Source organism: Sceloporus undulatus, chromosome 2 (assembly GCF_019175285.1).
Source record: "Sceloporus undulatus isolate JIND9_A2432 ecotype Alabama chromosome 2, SceUnd_v1.1, whole genome shotgun sequence".
In the NCBI taxonomy this organism is placed as follows: Eukaryota; Metazoa; Chordata; class Lepidosauria; order Squamata; family Phrynosomatidae; genus Sceloporus; species Sceloporus undulatus.
This window is the reverse complement of record NC_056523.1, coordinates 222130651-222147970: the sequence shown is the minus strand read 5'-3', so window position 1 is coordinate 222147970 and position 17320 is coordinate 222130651. Positions and strand designations below refer to the sequence as shown.

Below are 17320 nucleotides of genomic sequence, written 5' to 3'. Positions count from 1 at the left end.
TCCATGGATAGATGTGACCTCTGTGATTCATTTCAGACCACTTTGTTATTACTGTTGCAGTGTGTGTAGTTGTTCATCATTCTCTACTTTCAAAAACACAGAGAGCTGCATAATGCTAAAAAAAAACTATTGTTATGTTGCATGCAATGGGCATTTATGCAATAGCTGGCGCATCAGGTTGTTGTCTGCCCTCCCGACCACATCACCAGCAATAATGTTTTCAAACCTGTTGCTTCATTAAGACAGTTATCTGCAACTGTGTGTCTTTGGTTTTTGTATCCAAAGTGAGAATTCATGGATATTGTGATATGTACCTGCTCTTAATGTTTTTGCTTTGGTGCTTATTTCAAATCTACCAACTGTTAAACACTGTTTGAGTCATATACCCTTCACGAGAGTTGCAGTACCAGTTTCAAGCAGGAATGTTCAGCCATATAAGATCTCGCTCAAATTCAACTCAGAATAGAAAGAGGCCCATTCTGCTGTGAGCAGATACTTTTCTTCAGCTTTTTCACCCAATTCCTCAACATCTGCCTGATCCTGGCAGACTTTCTTGAACATTGGAGAAGCCTGTAGAGTAGTGATGCATCTTTTCTCACTAGTAATTATGGTGCTCATAGCTCAGATATGTGATCTTTGGAAAAAAACTACTAGCAGCACTACACTGGCATTACCCAATGATGATAAGAAAATTCATTAGGAGTACATTTAACATCAAGCTATTCAATTTTCCTTCCGACTTTCCAGGCCCAGATGTGAGCCAACTGAGCGAAGCAATGACAGCCACACAACACCAAACAAGGGGGGCAGGTAATTTGAAGATATATATATATCAGAAACTATATGTTTCATAAATTCATACTTGGGAAGAACATGCACAAACAGACTGTAGCCAATGGAAGAACATAAGACAAAATATGAACAATTTTAAAACTATACACAAAAATAAATAAAGTTTGTTGTATAGCACTCAAAATGTATTCAGAAATGTACACATTTTTGTGCGCAATAGAGACAAAAAGAGAAAAGCCTGCAATCCAATGGGGACCCAAGTTGGTCAAGTTAGAATGAGCTTTGTAGTGGAAAAATGGAGAAGCTTGAGGAGTCTGATCGTCACAGATTTGTACCTCTCTCAAGTTGTTTATACTTGGCAAGCAGAATGGGAATGAGGTGAAGGCCCCTTGAGCAGCTCTCATCTTTGCAGAAGCAGTCTGGCACCTGGTACACTGACCCACTTATCCAGAGGTAAAATGTTCCCCTGTGGGATAAAGGAGAGGATAGAAAACTGTAGAGCATTTAAATTTTGAATTTCCTGGACTGCTTCCTGCAGCCCTTTAAATGTTAAATGTCCCTGACAGGTGTTTCAAAAATGAATGCTCCCTGGCTGATTCCCTTTGAAAATTAAATGTCCCTGGCTGCAGCCCACAGCCACAGCAGCTTCAGTGAATGTTCCCCGTCTGGTTCCCTTTCACTTTTACCTATCCCTGGCTGCTGCCTTCAGCTGCTTCAACTTTGAAAGATGCCTGACTGGTGCTGCCCTTTTCAAATACCTGAGTTTCTTCACCAATACCTCCATTGAAGCATGATTAGTTTTCACACCTTGCCAATTGCGCTTCAGTCATGGTATTGAGAAAGTTATTCACTGGATATCCCATGAATAGTTTGTTCGCTTTTAATTCCTGACTCTTCCCAGGGTAATGCCTGATTGAGCATGATGTCTTCTGAAAATCCAACACACGTTCACACAGTTATCCCGCAGTTTTCTTCCTCCCTTTTTTCTCCATGTAATAATCTCCTGAGATGGTATTTGATGTGTCCAGGCAAAAGTTTTGTTCATGGACCACGTACGTCTGACAACATACAAGCAGAAAAACTGATATCTCAGTGTTTCTACAGAAGACACTACACGGTGTAGGTGCCAAACTTACCATACATACTCGCCTATAAGTCGAGATATTTGTACCCCAAAATTAACCCTAAAATTTGGGGTAGACTTATATAAGGGTTAATACACCAGTAGTGCTTAGAGGGTCCTATAGCAAGGAAGCCTGATGCCCTAATCTCCATTTAAATCCACAAATTCCTTCTCCCTCCACTCCGTTTTGCAAGCCTTTGCTTCCTATTGGAAAAACTCCCCATTTAAAAACACTTGCTTCTTTCTCTGCTCTGTTTCGCAAGCCTTTGCTTCCTATGGAAAAACCTCTCATTTAACAACACTTGCTTCTTTCTCTTGTTTCCTGTGGAAATAAACTCCCCATTTAAATCCACTTGCTTCTTTCTCTGGTTCTCTTTTGCAAGCCTTTGCTTCCTCTGGAAAAACCTCTCCATTTAAATCCACTTAGTTCTTGCTGTGGTCTGTTTTGCAAGCCCTGGCTTCTTATGGAAAAATCATTCCATTTAAATCCACTTGCTTCTCTCTCTGGTCCCTTTTCAAAACCTCACTTTCTATGCAAGCAACTCTCCATTTAAATCAATTTCCTTCCTTTCTCAATCCGATGTTAAAACCTCTCCTCCAGCACCTGGGAGTCGGTTGGGAGAAGTCCAGAGAAGGAGAAGGAGGAACGGAAGTGGCATTTTCCCCTTTCTATCCTTCCTTATAGCCCCCTAAGTATTACCCTAGACTTATCCATGGGTCATATCAAAATCCAGGATTTTGACCCTGAAACCTTCTCTCGACTTATGCCTGAGGTCGACTTGTATATGAGTGTGTGTGTATCTTAAGAAACTTGATTCAGATTTTGAATGTTCTACATGAAAGGGTTAATAAGGATATGGATGGTGCTCTGTTTATTGTTCCTGTTTACTGCTTAGGACAATTTGCATTCAGAGCAGTAGCTTTGAATTGGTACTAGTGAAGCTGGAATAACACTGGAATATATAGACTGCTCCAGAAAGCCTGTGGTCTAATCTGCTTTCTCATGTTGAATTGGGTTGGGAGCAAAGTTGTGCTTCTCATCATTACTATCTGTTTCTCTGTATTTGCATGCATAGATGATCTTTGGAGACCTCTTACGTTTCTGCTGGTTAATGGCAGTGGTGATTCTTGGCTTTGCATCAGGTAGGTAATATTTTTTAGATTTTTATGATGTATCAAATTAACCAGCACATGACTGTGCAGGTGAATTATAACTGGTACTTTTGTATCAGCTTAGCCAAAAACTAAAGAAGCCCAAGAAAGACAGTCCTTTACTGTCAAATATCTGGTACTGGTTTGGGCTTTTATATTTTAGCTCCCTATCTTTAAAATGTTTTAAAAGGCATACTGTAAACAATACATCTGCAAGTAGCTCCTCAAAGCCATTTTATTTTATTGATTTGTTACCTTTATGTCCCATTTTTCCTCTGCTGTGCCATCCTCCTTAGTTCTTGAACCCCACAAAATGAGATGGGTCAGTCTGAGAGAGAATGGGCCCCAAATTTACCCAATGAGTTTCATTGCACAGTGGGGACTTGAATCTGGAACTGCTGTCCCAGACCTGCCTTTTAACCACTGTGCTGCGCTGACCCTCTGAGCCTTGCCAACTGAGGTCATTTAAATGGGTATTTCTGGGACTTGAATGCTTCTGCTTGCAAAGAATGTTCTCTGCCATTGAGTTAAGACCCGGTCCCCTTCTTTTTCTTCCTTCTACTTCTTGCTGGTGCTAAATCTCATTATTTTTCTGTTTTTCCCCATAAATAACACACACAAAGCTGAGTAGTAGATTAGCTGAAATATGAAATGAGATTTGTATTTTGGAGCATGACAAAAACCTGAATACAGAGTGTGGTATAATGAGAATATTGGGTTATTGATCAAGTTCTAAAGAAGTGAAAGGAGATTATGTTGGATCTGTAGTGGAGAGAAGCCCACTGTTACTCTAAAGCAAGTAAGAGAGGAAAATGGTCCTTCTCTGTTTCTATTCCTGTGTGATTGCTAATTCATCCGGTTTTGGGTCACAAGAGGCATGGATGTTGGAACAAGGAAGCTGGGGTAAACTGACAGTCCAGTGCCCCATAATCAGCAAAAATGGATCAAGACGTCTCTGTAGTAAAACTTGCCAGGAAACAGAAATGAAAAATGTACTGAAAACCAAACTGGTACAATGCAGTTTAAGCGTGTTGCTGTACTTGAGCTCTCCCTGGACTAAGTTCCCCTCAAAACCTCCCAAAAGAAAGCAAGATGTGTGCACACTTACTGCAGAGTAAACCCCAGTTGGAGCCAGCGTGCTGTAGTAGTTTCAGTATTGCACTACAACTCTGAGAGTCCAGGCTTTGAATCCCAGCTCAGCCATGGAGACCCACTCTCTCAGCCTCAGAGGAAGGGAATGGCAAACCTTGCCAAGAAACCCCCATGCTAGATTTGCCTTAGGGTTGCCATATCAGAAATTACTTGAAGGCACACAACAAAAAACCCAGTTACGGGGGGGGGGGGGGGCTCTCTCCTGGGTAACCATTTTGCTTCTAAGAATATTTAGTTTAGTTGATAGAGGGGGAGAAGTGTTCCATCTAGCCCCTGTCTATGACCTCAAACACTACAATGACTGTTGTGATCTCAAGGCCTGAAAGTCTTCTCAGGAATCCTATCCAGTCAAGAAAAAATAGTCTGTTCTGCTTTCAGTAGCCCTAGAAGATATCTATAATAATAAAAGAGGCACATGTTGGTCATCTGTTCCATAATTCATTACATCAACAAACCATGCAATGTGGAAGCTAGAAAATGGCTTTCAGTATCCATTAAGGGGACCCAGAAAATTTTGTTTTGTTTTTCATAAAACAGCTAGGTCATTCATAGACTTCAAAAATGACCACTATGCAGGAGCCCTGCTGAAAAGCAAAGATCTATAATACAGTTGGCCCTTCTTATACACAGATTTTTTTAATACACAGATTCAAGCATTCATGGCTTGAAAATGTTTAAAAAATATATAAATCTCAAATATCAAACCTTCATTTTCCATTTTTTATAAGGGACAGCATTTTGCTATGTCATATTTAATAGGACTTGTGCATCCATGAATTTTGTTATCCATGGGGGATCCTGGAACCAAACCCCAGCGTATAACAAGGGTCTACTGTACCATGACTCATTCTTGAGTGAGTGGCACCCACAAAATGTGTTGTTTTTTCAGTAATTTTATTTGTTCGTTGTTTTTCTCATGCTCTTCTTGTGTTCTGGAACTACCATATATACTCCATTATAAGTCGAGAAATTTATGCCCCAAACTTGACTCCAAAATCCTGGGTCGACTTGTATACAGTGCAGTCTGGTAATACTGCTTTGAAAACTCCTAAACAGCTGCTCGGACAGAGAGTGAGTGCTTTCCTCCCTGCCTGCCTTCCTTCCTCTTTTGCACGTGTGTGTATGCTTATGTGAGTGGTTTGTGTGTATTGATTGACTGGGGATTGCCACTGCACACCTTTGTAATCAGTGACCTTTGAAACAGCTGTTGAGGCAGGGATAGAGAGTACCCTCTACTTATGAATGAATGAATGAAATTTTATTTCTAGACCGCTATTCCTTGCAGATCACAGCGGTTTACAACATTTCCATCAAAAGACAATATAACAACCCATATCCTAACAATACAAAAACCCACCCAAACCAATTAAGAACAATACAGAGTAATCTAAAAACATTCCATTCACAATCTAAAACCAATTAAAACCGTACAACAAAGATAGCTGGATCAAACAGTATGCAACAAGGGAGAGAAAGGGTGGCATTAAGGCACATGGGGGAAGGCTTGACGGAAAAGAAAGGTTTTCACATTTTTCCTAAAGAGATCTAGAGAGGTTGCTGAGCGGAGCTCGTCGGGCAAAGAGTTCCAGGCCTGAGGGGCCGTGATGGAAAAAGCCCTTTGTGAAGAAGACACATACCTTGTCTTAGGAACTCTTAAAAGATGTTTTTCGCCCGATCTGAGAGTGCGGGGCGGACTGTATCGGGAGAGGCGGTCCTCCGAGTACCCTGGGCCCAAGCAATTAAGGGCTTTATCCATGGGTCATATCAAAATCCACAATTGTGGCCCCAAAACCTATCCTCAACTTATATATGAGGTTGACTTTATAGTTGAGTACTGTATATACTCATGTATAAGTCTAGCAATTTCAGTCAAAAAATGCTCCCCAAAACCTGAATCGACTTATGCATGGGTCAATATAAATATTGTACTTTAACTCTTATTTAAAAAAGGAACTGTCCTCTGGTGAAAGGTAAGAGTGTAATCTATCCTAGAAGCTCTGACCTTCCTCTGTTCTCTCATCCATCCAGCCTTTAGGATGAGTGCAAACAGTTATGCCTTCTGGAATTTTGTAAGTTCTTTGGCATTGTTTCCCTTTGCTTCATCCTTTACATCATTTGTTACAGGCCCCTAATTTTACCCTTGACTTATCAAAATTCATAATTGTGGCCCTCAAACCTGCCCTTGACTTATACATGACATTGACTTATAGTCAAGTACATATGGTAGGTTCACTTAGTGCTTTCATGTTTTAGACACCAGTGGTTGGAGTTAAAGGGAATTTATTCAATATGTAGACTGAAGAACAGTTTGCTTTTCTCTTAACATGTGATGCATATGTTCCTTGCTTGATCAAAAAAGATTTGTTTAAAAAAATTTGAGATATTCTTTAGTTATAGTGGAAACAAGGCCTCTTTGCAGCATACATTCATTTTATCCTGCACCTGAACAAATAGGCAAGATTCATCATGTCCTGCCTGCTGGTCTTGATCCACCATCCTCCACCTTAAAAACAGTTCCCAGCCCCTGCAGAAAATGACCTTTGATATAATCATGTCTTGGTTTTTTGTTTGGATCATCATTCAGTGGATCCTGATAGGATTTTGTGGTTGTGTCATTGGAATCTGTATTCATTTGTGGTCTGTGCAAATCTGCCAGACACCCATCATTGCCTCTTGCACTGCTTGATTTCTGCAAAATAATGACAACAGTTCCCTCTCTTCGTCCTCTCTTTAAGGAGTATTTATACTCAGGCACATAGCTGACAATTTTAAGGCTCTGACAAAGTGGGCTCTAATACTTGAAATGCCACAATAAAACTGTCAGTTTTTCAGTTGTCACAGGCGCTTTTGTTTTTACTGCTGCAGTCTAATATGGCTATTCCTCTTGATTTGTGATTGCATCTGGCTGTGATGTTTTGCCTGTTCTGTCTGTGTCAACTCAGCATGACAAATCACAAAGTGAAGTTCACAATGATTTTGAGTGGCCAAGACCCTCTGCCACTACTATTTATACCGTGTACATGACACTCTACAGAGTTATGTAGATAAAAACAAAAATAACTAAAAAGACATAGGTCCCTACTTCAAGGATCTGAGAATTTAAATTTAAGTTTTAGCAATGAGGGGGATAACAGAATAAGGAGAGAGAAAACAAAGATAGATGTGAACAAATGCAACTGCACATGCATGGATGTTGCTTTGGTTATATGGGTGAAAGCTGTGGCTGCAATTATTTGCACACTTCCGTAAGGGAAGAGCCTAATTTCATATACTGTATATATTCATGTATAAGTCTACAAATTTTAGTCAAAAACTGACCCCCAAAGCCTAGGTCAACTTATCCATGGGTCAATGTAAATACTGTACTTTAACTCTTATTAAAAAGGGAGCCATCCCCTGGTGAAAGGATAGAGTGGAATTTGTCCTGGAAGCACTGACCTCCCTTTACTCTCGCTTCCATCCAGCCTTTCAGGTGAACAGTTATGCCTGCCATAATTTTTTGTAGGTTCTTAGGCATTGTTTTCCTTTGCTTCATCATTTAGATCCTTTGTTCCATGTCTCTAAGTTTTACCCCTGACTTATCCAAGGGTCATATCAAAATCCATACTTTTGCCTCCAAAACCTGCCCTTGACTTATACATGAGGTCAACTTATAGTCAAGTATACACAGTAATACATCTAATCGAGCTCTGCTTGCTGAGAAGTCTGAAGGCCTTGCCATAAGGAGAAAGTTAGGATCATACTTTTCCCTCCTTTATCCTTCCTGACAGCTTTCCTCTATTTCTTTTCATCCTATCCTATAGGGGAAATGGAAGATATTAAACCATTGGGGATTGACCTCCCGGGGGGTGGGGTGCAATGTCCTCACATGGGGTCTGGTGGCCCTGGGGTGTGTATGCCTTGCTGTCCTCTATGCCTGTTTCTCCACCAATCCTCCCTGCCTCTTTCGCCCATGGCTGGAGCACATGTGGAGCAAAAGACAACCCCAGCCATCCCATGTCAAGGTGTACAGTAAGCAGTGATGTAGACTTGAGTCAGTTGACTCAGACTCAAGCCAGACTCAAGTCACTTCAATGACTTGACTTGGACTTGACTTGGCAAAAATGACACACTGACTTGACATGACTTGACACACTGATTGACTGACTTTCTGGTGCCATTCACTTCGAGCAGCAAGTAAAACCTGCCCCCAGAGTGTGGGGCATATTTCTCCGCAGGGAAATGCGTTAGTCAATGGGCTTGAGGCAGAAGGATCTTTCTAAAGCTTTTGAAAAGCTTTAGAAGGCTTCTCTGCTGTGTAGCAGGGACAAGCTGCTAAGCAGATCTCAAGTCGTGTCTCAAGCCCATTGCTTAATGTGTTTGTGTTTCCCCTCTGAGAAATGTACCCCACCTACTTTTTTTACTGTTAAAAATTGATTCCCAGACTTAAGAGTTGATTTGAAAGTAGGGTCTTGAAAATTGACTTGAGACTTGGATTAAAAGACTTGAATACATCATTGATATTAGGTATAGTATTTGATACACTTTAGGAGTTTAAATCTTAAGTTTTAGTCCACGGCAACAAAAGATACTTCAAGGTGGTCCCTGGTAAAGACAAGGTTAAGAACCACTTTTTTACACGGGTGAATCTATAAGGTGGACATTGCGCTCTCACACTCTGTTCTGTTCTCTTTGCCAGCTTTTTATGTCATCTTCCAAACAGAAGACCCTGATGAGTTGGGCCACTTTTATAACTATCCCATGGCACTGTTCAGCACATTTGAGCTCTTCCTCACAATTATTGATGGACCTGCCAACTATGAAGTGGACTTGCCTTTCATGTATGGCATCACATACTCTGCCTTCGCTGTCATTGCCACTCTGCTTATGCTCAACCTGCTTATTGCCATGATGGGTGATACCCACTGGCGCGTGGCCCATGAGCGGGATGAGCTTTGGAGAGCTCAGGTGAGTGCCTAAGGAAGGATGCAAGGGGGCTGCATTGACTCAATGGAACCTTTAAATGTTGTACCACCTGGTTGCAACTTCCTGTGCCTGAAATTTTAAAACACTTTTAGCAACTCTTTTGGACTGTATACTTTCTGAAGATCGCTGCTCTCTTTGTCATTTTCTTTGGGTAACACCCCCCCCCCCCCAGTTCACAATGAAATCTGGAATCTAGTGAAATAATGTACAATATTGGGGCAAAGATTAATGTTCATGTATTTGTGGAGATGAATTAAATAATGGAAAATCTAGAATCCTTTCAATGAAGATATAGGAGGACTTAGTGAGCAATAATATTCAAAATATTTCCTTGAGATCATACACTGTTCTTTCCTGATCTTAGTGCTCCTGTTCTTATTTACTTGATTTTTAAGTATGTCTAGGTCCTTTTTGACTATTAATGCTGGCATCTTTAATTATATCACAATTATCTATTTAACTGGAGAGTATTTTTAACCTGCCTTTTGACTTTAAAAGACTCTAAGGCTACTTATAAAATCAAAATCAAAATATGGTTTATGCTACTTTTTGCTATTTACCAGCAGGAAGGGGATGGCCATGATGGCATTTAGTGGCACCCATCCAATGCAGAGATACTGTTCTCTTTCCTTCATCTGTCATGAAGTAGTATGATCAACATCTTTGCAAAATATATGTTTCAGGTTGTTGCCACTACTGTAATGCTAGAGCGCAAGCTCCCGCGATGTCTCTGGCCTCGTTCTGGGATCTGTGGGAAGGAATATGGACTTGGTGACAGGTGGTATCTCAGGTAATTTTGACATATTAGCAGAGTGACTGCTGTAGACCTATATCACGAGAAATGTAGGCATGGAATATTCTGGTGGATAGAATGGACAGCAGAGTCTGAGAGCAAAAATGGACCATGAGCCTTTTAAGGACTTTTTAATGTCTTAAGTTCACACCAGCCAAATTCATATTTACTCACAACCATCAGTATATCGTATGTATTAGACAACTCTTTTCTCCATCTGTTTCCATCTGTTCTTGCCTTGCACACCTGATAATCAACCCTCCACCCTTTTAACCACTCAGCTGGATTTTCCAACTGCTAACTGTCAAAACACCTACGTGGTCTCTTCTGCCCTCATTCCAATGGGCAGTTTCTTCAGCCAGTTGATATGTGAAACTTCTTCAACCAAGGAAAATGAATTTACCTACTCCAGGTTGACTGTTTAGTCAACCCATAGTATTGACAATTCTACCCCACAGCATTCCTCCCCAGATGGCCAGCAACTCAGTTGACTTGAACCAGTGATTCCCAAACTCATGTCTCCCAACTCTTTTGGATTTCAGCACCCAGAAGACTCAGTCATCTTGGCCTGGGATTCTGGGAGCTGAAGTCCAAAACACCTGGCAGGCCAGAGTTTTGGAATCACTGGATTAAGCAAATAAATGGAGAATAAATCCAGCAGAGCGAGATAGCATGGTATAGTGGTTTGAGTGTTGGACTACGACTCTGGAGACCAGAGTTTGATTTCCAGATCGACCATGAAACTGACTGGTTTAAGTTAGGCAAGTCACATTCTCTCAACCTCAATGGCAAACCTCCTCTGAACAGATCTTTCCAAGAAAACTCCATGATAGTTTCACCTTAAGGTCAACATAAGTTGGAAATGACTTGAAGGCACACAACAACAACAACAACAGGGACAATAAGCCCCTGTGTACCAGTTGTTGAGGAATACAAGAAGGAACATGCTCTGCACATCATGGGCATCTGGTTGACCAGAGTGTGAACACAATGCAGATTGAGTAAAGCCTTTGATCTGATACAGAATGACTTTTCTTATACCATCTTATGTGATAGCACCCTCTTCCTTGTCTTCTTCATCAGTTAATCTACAGAGGCATACTACCTCCAGTAATTGGAGGTAATATCTAGCTGTCATGACTAATAACCACTGATAGCTTTCTTCTCCATGAATTTATCCAATCCTCTTTTAAAGTGGCCTAAATTGATGGCCATCACTACATCTTGTGGTTGTGAATTCCAAAGATTAACTGTGGGCTCCACATGTGCATATTTATAATACACAAGTGGTGTCCCCTCTTTCTTCCCCACTCTGTTTCTTTGTGTGATTTCTTTCTTGCAGAATGAAATTTGCCATTGCTAAGATAGATATCACATCAGGAAGGTAGCCATGCAGAAAACTGTTCCTTTGTATGGATTCCTTCTTGTCGGCTTGTATTGAGAACTTCTAGAAAATAAGCAGTTCTTACATGCTTGAAATCCCACCCCTTTAGTACTGGAAGACCTGAAGGGTATCTTCAGGACTGCATGTTTCAATTTTCACATTCCAGTGAAATTTGTTAAGGTATCCCCCCCCCTCCATTATATTAGATCTTCAAACTCATGAGCTGAAGTGGTAAGAACAAAGGAACAGTTATGAACCTGCTCAGGGAGACCAGATGTCATAACCACAAAGGAGGACAAGGACGTTAAAGAAAAATGTAGGACATCACAAAATAAAAGTTCAAAACACTAATATAAATTTAAATCCATGCTTCTTAGTTGTGCTGGAAATGGAGGACGTGTTTTAATTCCTCCTGGACAGAAGATTGAAATGTGGCACATGTCCTGAGAAAGGAAGACATCTGGTCCCCCCGAACCCACTACATATGGTAGATTGTCTCTCAGGGGTCATTCACACGTTGTTGTTTTTAGCACAACTATGCAAATAATCTCACTCATCATCATTCACACTATGGAACCACATCTATGCACATATCTCCAGGTTTGATTGCTCATACGTGTCAGCACTGCAAATAAAGATGGAGTTGATGATGTGAATATGTTTGACGCACATTCAAGGCACGCAGAGTTTTATCCCAATCAATCCCAGGTCTATTAGCATTGGTTATGCACACATCCAACAATCTGAATCTTTTAGAAAAACTCGGAAGAAAATCTGACATCCATTATCCCAAGTTAAGTGGGGTTTTTGGCAGCCCCCCCCCCCCCAAAAAAACCCTTAATTGGATGCATTCAAAATGCATGTGAACAACAGAGATTCAACTCAGATTCTACCTGGATTATTTTCACCATCTGAATAACCCCTCAATCCTGCAGATTGTTGCAGGGCTTTTTTTGTACCCACATTTCCAATGAATTCGGCGACACTCTGCAAAGTAATATAGATAAATATTAAGGGGCCTTCATTCATCAGAAACCACATTCTTAGTAGTTGTGTAGTAAATTTTCTCCAGAATTATTTATTTTTGCCACAAAAGGAATAACAGGGAAGGGTGGGATCACTGTTGAACCTACATTTGTTCATGAATACTTAGATTTGCTCCAACCATTACTTTTCCAATAGTGTTTGAATCGCTGAGAAATGTGCAACAGAGAACTCAGAGCCAGCATAGAAATCGCAGAAGAAGTCAGTGAAATGTCAGTTACAATTGCATGTACACATTGACATGTCAAAATAGAGGCCATTTCCCACTCTGTTTCATTATACCTAATATCCTTCTTGCCAATTGGGTTTAATATAATGATTGTGATCACATTGGGTGCATCTCCACTGTAGAAATGATGCAGTTTGACAACACTTTAACTGCCTTGGCTCCATCCTACCGAATACTGGTATTTGTGATTAGGAACAACACACTTTGGCAAAGAAGGCTAAAGACCTTGTAAAACTACAAATCCCAGGATTCCATAGGATGGAGCTGCAGCACTTAAAGTGGTGTCAAACTGAATCATTTCTAAAGTGGAGATGCACTCATTGTAATATTATGTGCCAGTTAGATTTAACTGTGTTCTGATTTTACTAAGAGCAAAAAGTAACATCATTTATGGTCTGTGCTCTTCGCATAGGCAATCCTACCCAGTCAGAGAGTGCACTGATATTTGACAAGTTTCTTAGTCCTTTCTAATTCTCTCTGGAAATTTTCCAAAAGAGAAAGCTTCCCTTCTCAGTTCCTCTCTTTACCTTCTGTTTAACTTTATCTGCTCTGGCAGCACAAGTGCATTTCATAGAAAGAAATTAGTAGAATCCCACCTGAGAAATTTGGCTGCTACATTATATTGAAAATTCTTCAAATACTTTGGTCTAGCAAGTTTCCAAATTCAACTCAAATGTTGCTTTAGGCAGCATTTGTTGGCAGCTGCAGTTACAACCCACAGTGCTGCTCTAGATTGCTGAATTGCAACTGTGTGTTGTGGAAGCTAAAATGCTGCAAATAATATAACATCTGGATGGCAGTTTATTTGGTTGGTTGGTTGGTTTGCTGTGTTAGATCCCAGCTTTTGTGTGAAAGTTAATGATTATACTTTGGCAAGTCAGTGTGTATGTGCACTTGACATCTTCCTGACTTCTTCTCAGATGCCCTGTGTGGGGGCATTGAGTTCTCTGTTACACATTTTGTGTAAACTGATATGCTCCGAACCTTTATGTGTTACTAAAATGAGTGGCTTTGCCTGCACAAGTTTCTTAGGCAGCATGTGACTATGCCAGTTTCCCAGCCTCAGTGATTCCTGCTGTTTTTTCCAGAGTAAGTTAATAGTAACATTCTTCTGCCACAGTAGGTAGAAAATGTGGGGTTTCATCCTTTGGTTATAGCTTGTTAAACATATTTTGTTCAGACCTATCCAAAACAATAAAAATCCCCTTCATGAATTTGGAAAATCCCATGTGCAATAAAGGTTAATAATTTTGAAGAACTGGGTTCTCATGTAAACATTAAATTATAATGGTTGCAGCTTTACAATCCTGAATTATAAGATTAGCTACTCAGCACACGTTATGCTTGAAGCAATATTAAAACATTCTTCATAAAAATTAATTTTGGAGGAATGGAAATTCCCATGCAGTGAGTGGAGTTTAATTATTTTTACTCTGTTTCATTGCTTTTCATTCCTTTTTAGCTGCAGTACCTATTGGATTTCATAATTATCTCTTCACCTTTTCTCCAGGCTCCATTAAGCACGTTACTTGAGAACAAGCCTGGCATTGCAGCAGAGCTATTCTTAAGAGCCAAGCCCAGCTGTCTAATGAGTGTGCTCATATGTTTGCAAACATGGCTTAACTGCATTCACATTTTACATTTTTAATACAAGATACCCCAAATGCATGGCTACACCCCATGATGGCAGCCATCTTCCATCAGAAGGGCTTCCTGGATGGATGGATGATGCAATAACACCTTTTGATACATACATAGATCTCCAGTAAAAAAAGGTCTCAGAAAGCAGAGCTAAGAAGGACGCTGAGGACCTGGTGATCTTGACAAACCCTTTAAATACCCATTGCTCCTTTGAAGAGCTCAGGCTTTGACTGTATACATGACATGTCTAGTTTGACCTTTTACCTCAGCCCTTGCAAGACTATTGCCAGGCAAGTATTGCACTGGATCAAGGCAAGGCTGCTCAACTTTTGTGGGGCCAAATCACATATTGGCAAATATAATTGGATGTCCCTTCAGAAAATGGCAGGTGTGGCCATTCACAAAACAGCCATTTCCCAAAACGATTAATTGGTGTGGCCAGAATAAAAGTAATTTGGACAAGAAACAGAATATAGTTTAAAAACAGGGTATAAGGCTCCCAAACACAAGCATACCTGCAGTTTATTTTTCCACTCTCCCTTTTCCATTCTGTCTCTTTCTCTCTCATCCCTGCCATACTCCCAGCACTTACGATCCACCCAACCAAACCTAACCCCAACCAAACCCAACCCAATCTCCCTTTCCAGGACCACTTCCCACCTTCTTCTTTCACATCCACATCTCTCATTACTTTCTACCCCACAGGGTCAGTAAGCTGACTATTACTTTCTGCAACCCATTCCCTTGTCTTTGCCTTTGTTCCTTCTCCTTCTGCTGCTTTACTCTACCCTATGTTATGTTTTCCCTACCCTTCTCTTTCACCTCATTTCCATCCCCAAGTTTTCCATATTATCAGACAGCACTGTTAGGATGCCTGCCTGCCTACTTCCCTTTTTCTGATTGTTTTTAAAAATAAGTTACAAGGGAATGCACAAAAAATGACTCAGACACTAAAGAAGTTTCCAAGTGATTAACTTTGTATATAGATATACTAGGGCTGGCACCTTTTAATTGTGTATACAAGCATACCTCAACTGTACACCTATCTAAGTATTGGATGTTGTTGTTGCAATGATTGGTATTCTCTTCCTCCATCTGTAACCACCAAAGTTATCCTACCAACCCACTGTTTAGCTGCTGCCAGGGTGACCAGATGACCTAAATAATAAAAAATAATAATAAAACTTTAATTTATATCCCGCTTTTTGTTTCCACAATCAAAGCGGTGTACAACCTTTAAAAAATACAATATATGCAATTCCCCCCCCTTAAAAAAGGTTTAAGCAATTCTATCCATTAAAATTACAGACGATAAAATCTAAAAACAATAATACAATAATAAAATAATGGTGGGCAGAGTCTTCGCTTATATATGTCTGTGGGGGGAGTGTTACATGGCCGGGTTCTATTCCAGGAAGGCCTGCTGGAAGAGATCTGTCTTGACAGCTTTCTTGAAGCTCTCTAGGTTGGCAATTTGACAGATCTTGTCCGGCAGGCCATTCCATAAAGTGGGAGCGATCGTGGAAAAAGTCCTCTGACCACGAAGGAGGACAAGGCACCTCAAAATGTATGGCATTCAAGAAAAATGTAGGGCATTACGAAATAAAAACTAAGAACACAGGTATAAATACAAATTCATACTTCTTAGTCATGCTCTAAATGAAGGACATTTTGAAATTCCTCCTGGACAGAATGTTGAAATGTAGGACATGTCCTGGGAAAAGAGGACATCTTGTCACCCTGGCTTCTGGAGTCCTCAGTGGCCAGTGGGGGGCAGGATTGTAGAACCGTCAGTATGTCTCAAGACACAGAATGGTTACATCACACACCTTGCAGCTCCGTGGCTGGTGTCATCACTCTGCATCTGGAGATGGAAACATAGCCAGATGCAGCTTTGATCTCCCTTCCCCTCACTCTACACCAGATACGGAATGGCTGGGGTGGGGGCTGCACCAGCTATTTGGTGAATCCAGAAAAGGGGTTGAGATGTAATGGCACTTGGTCCAAATGTCCCAAGGGTCCAACTGAACTGGTAAGGTCAAATTGAACTTCTGTGGGTGAGGGGGTTGAGCAGAAGTCATTATCTAGGTTTGGTTTTGTTTACTGTTAGTCACCTTCGAGTTGACCTCGACACATGGCAACCCTGTGAACAAGACGTCTCCTCTACCTCTCTGTTCAGGTCCTGCAGGCTCAGGCCCATGGTCTTCCTGATTGAGTCTATCCATCTGGCATGTGGTCTTCTTCTCTTTGTACTGCCCTCTACCTTCCCCAGCATCATTGTCTTTTCAAATGCGTCGTGCCATGACGTGGCCAAAGTACGAGAGCCTCAATTTAGTAATCGCTTCCAGGGAGAGTTCAGGCTTGACTGGTTCTAGGAATACAATTGTTTGTCTTTTTGGCTGCCCGCCATATCCTCAGCACTCTTGTCCAGCACCACATCTCGAGTGAATCAATTTTCTTAAGCATTCCAAAATCAATTGTACCCTCCAGAATTACTGTGAAGCATTCAAGAAAGTGTAATGGTCTTCTCTGGGTGTTATACTGTAATACAGGGTACAATAGCTTGCTCCTGTACATTGCTAGCTCTCTTACCCCAGGAGAAAAAAGACCCCCAAGGGGAGAGAGAAGTGTGAAAGATGGATGAGGTGCAGTGGACTTCTCCTATCTTTGCTGTAATTTTCTGTTCTAAGGAATGTAAACTGATAAAATCCTGACCATGGGGAAGTGGGCTGGTGAGGGGTTGAGGTAGATAAATCTCAGTAGTATCATACACAAATAGAGCAAAGTAGATCTTCTCTGAAGTCCAACATTGCCTACCATTTTTACCAGGACTCTGCATTTATGATTATGTTGCAAAATGAGACATATAGGCTACAGTTGCATGGTGGTGCCAGCTTTCTTCAGTCCCCGCCTCACATACACACAGTAGCTCCCAGCACAGCTTCATTGTCAGCTGTTAACATAAATTAGGGATGTGTTCCTGCTCACTTACCATCTGCAACTGTTCAAGGCATAAGCATCCAACAGTTGGTGAAAGCATATAGC

General features: G+C 40.9%; 1 protein-coding gene across 1 annotated transcript in view; it reads left to right on the top strand.

The window, feature by feature from the left end:
* The window catches only part of LOC121920577 (transient receptor potential cation channel subfamily V member 6-like), a 127410-nt gene that overhangs the window by 104265 nt on the left and 5825 nt on the right, over window positions 1-17320 (top strand). Inside the window, exons 8-10 of the mRNA XM_042447702.1 lie at window positions 2992-3058; window positions 8898-9166; window positions 9868-9974. Coding sequence (XP_042303636.1) covers window positions 2992-3058; window positions 8898-9166; window positions 9868-9974 — 443 coding nt within the window. The remainder of the gene's footprint in view (window positions 1-2991; window positions 3059-8897; window positions 9167-9867; window positions 9975-17320) is intronic.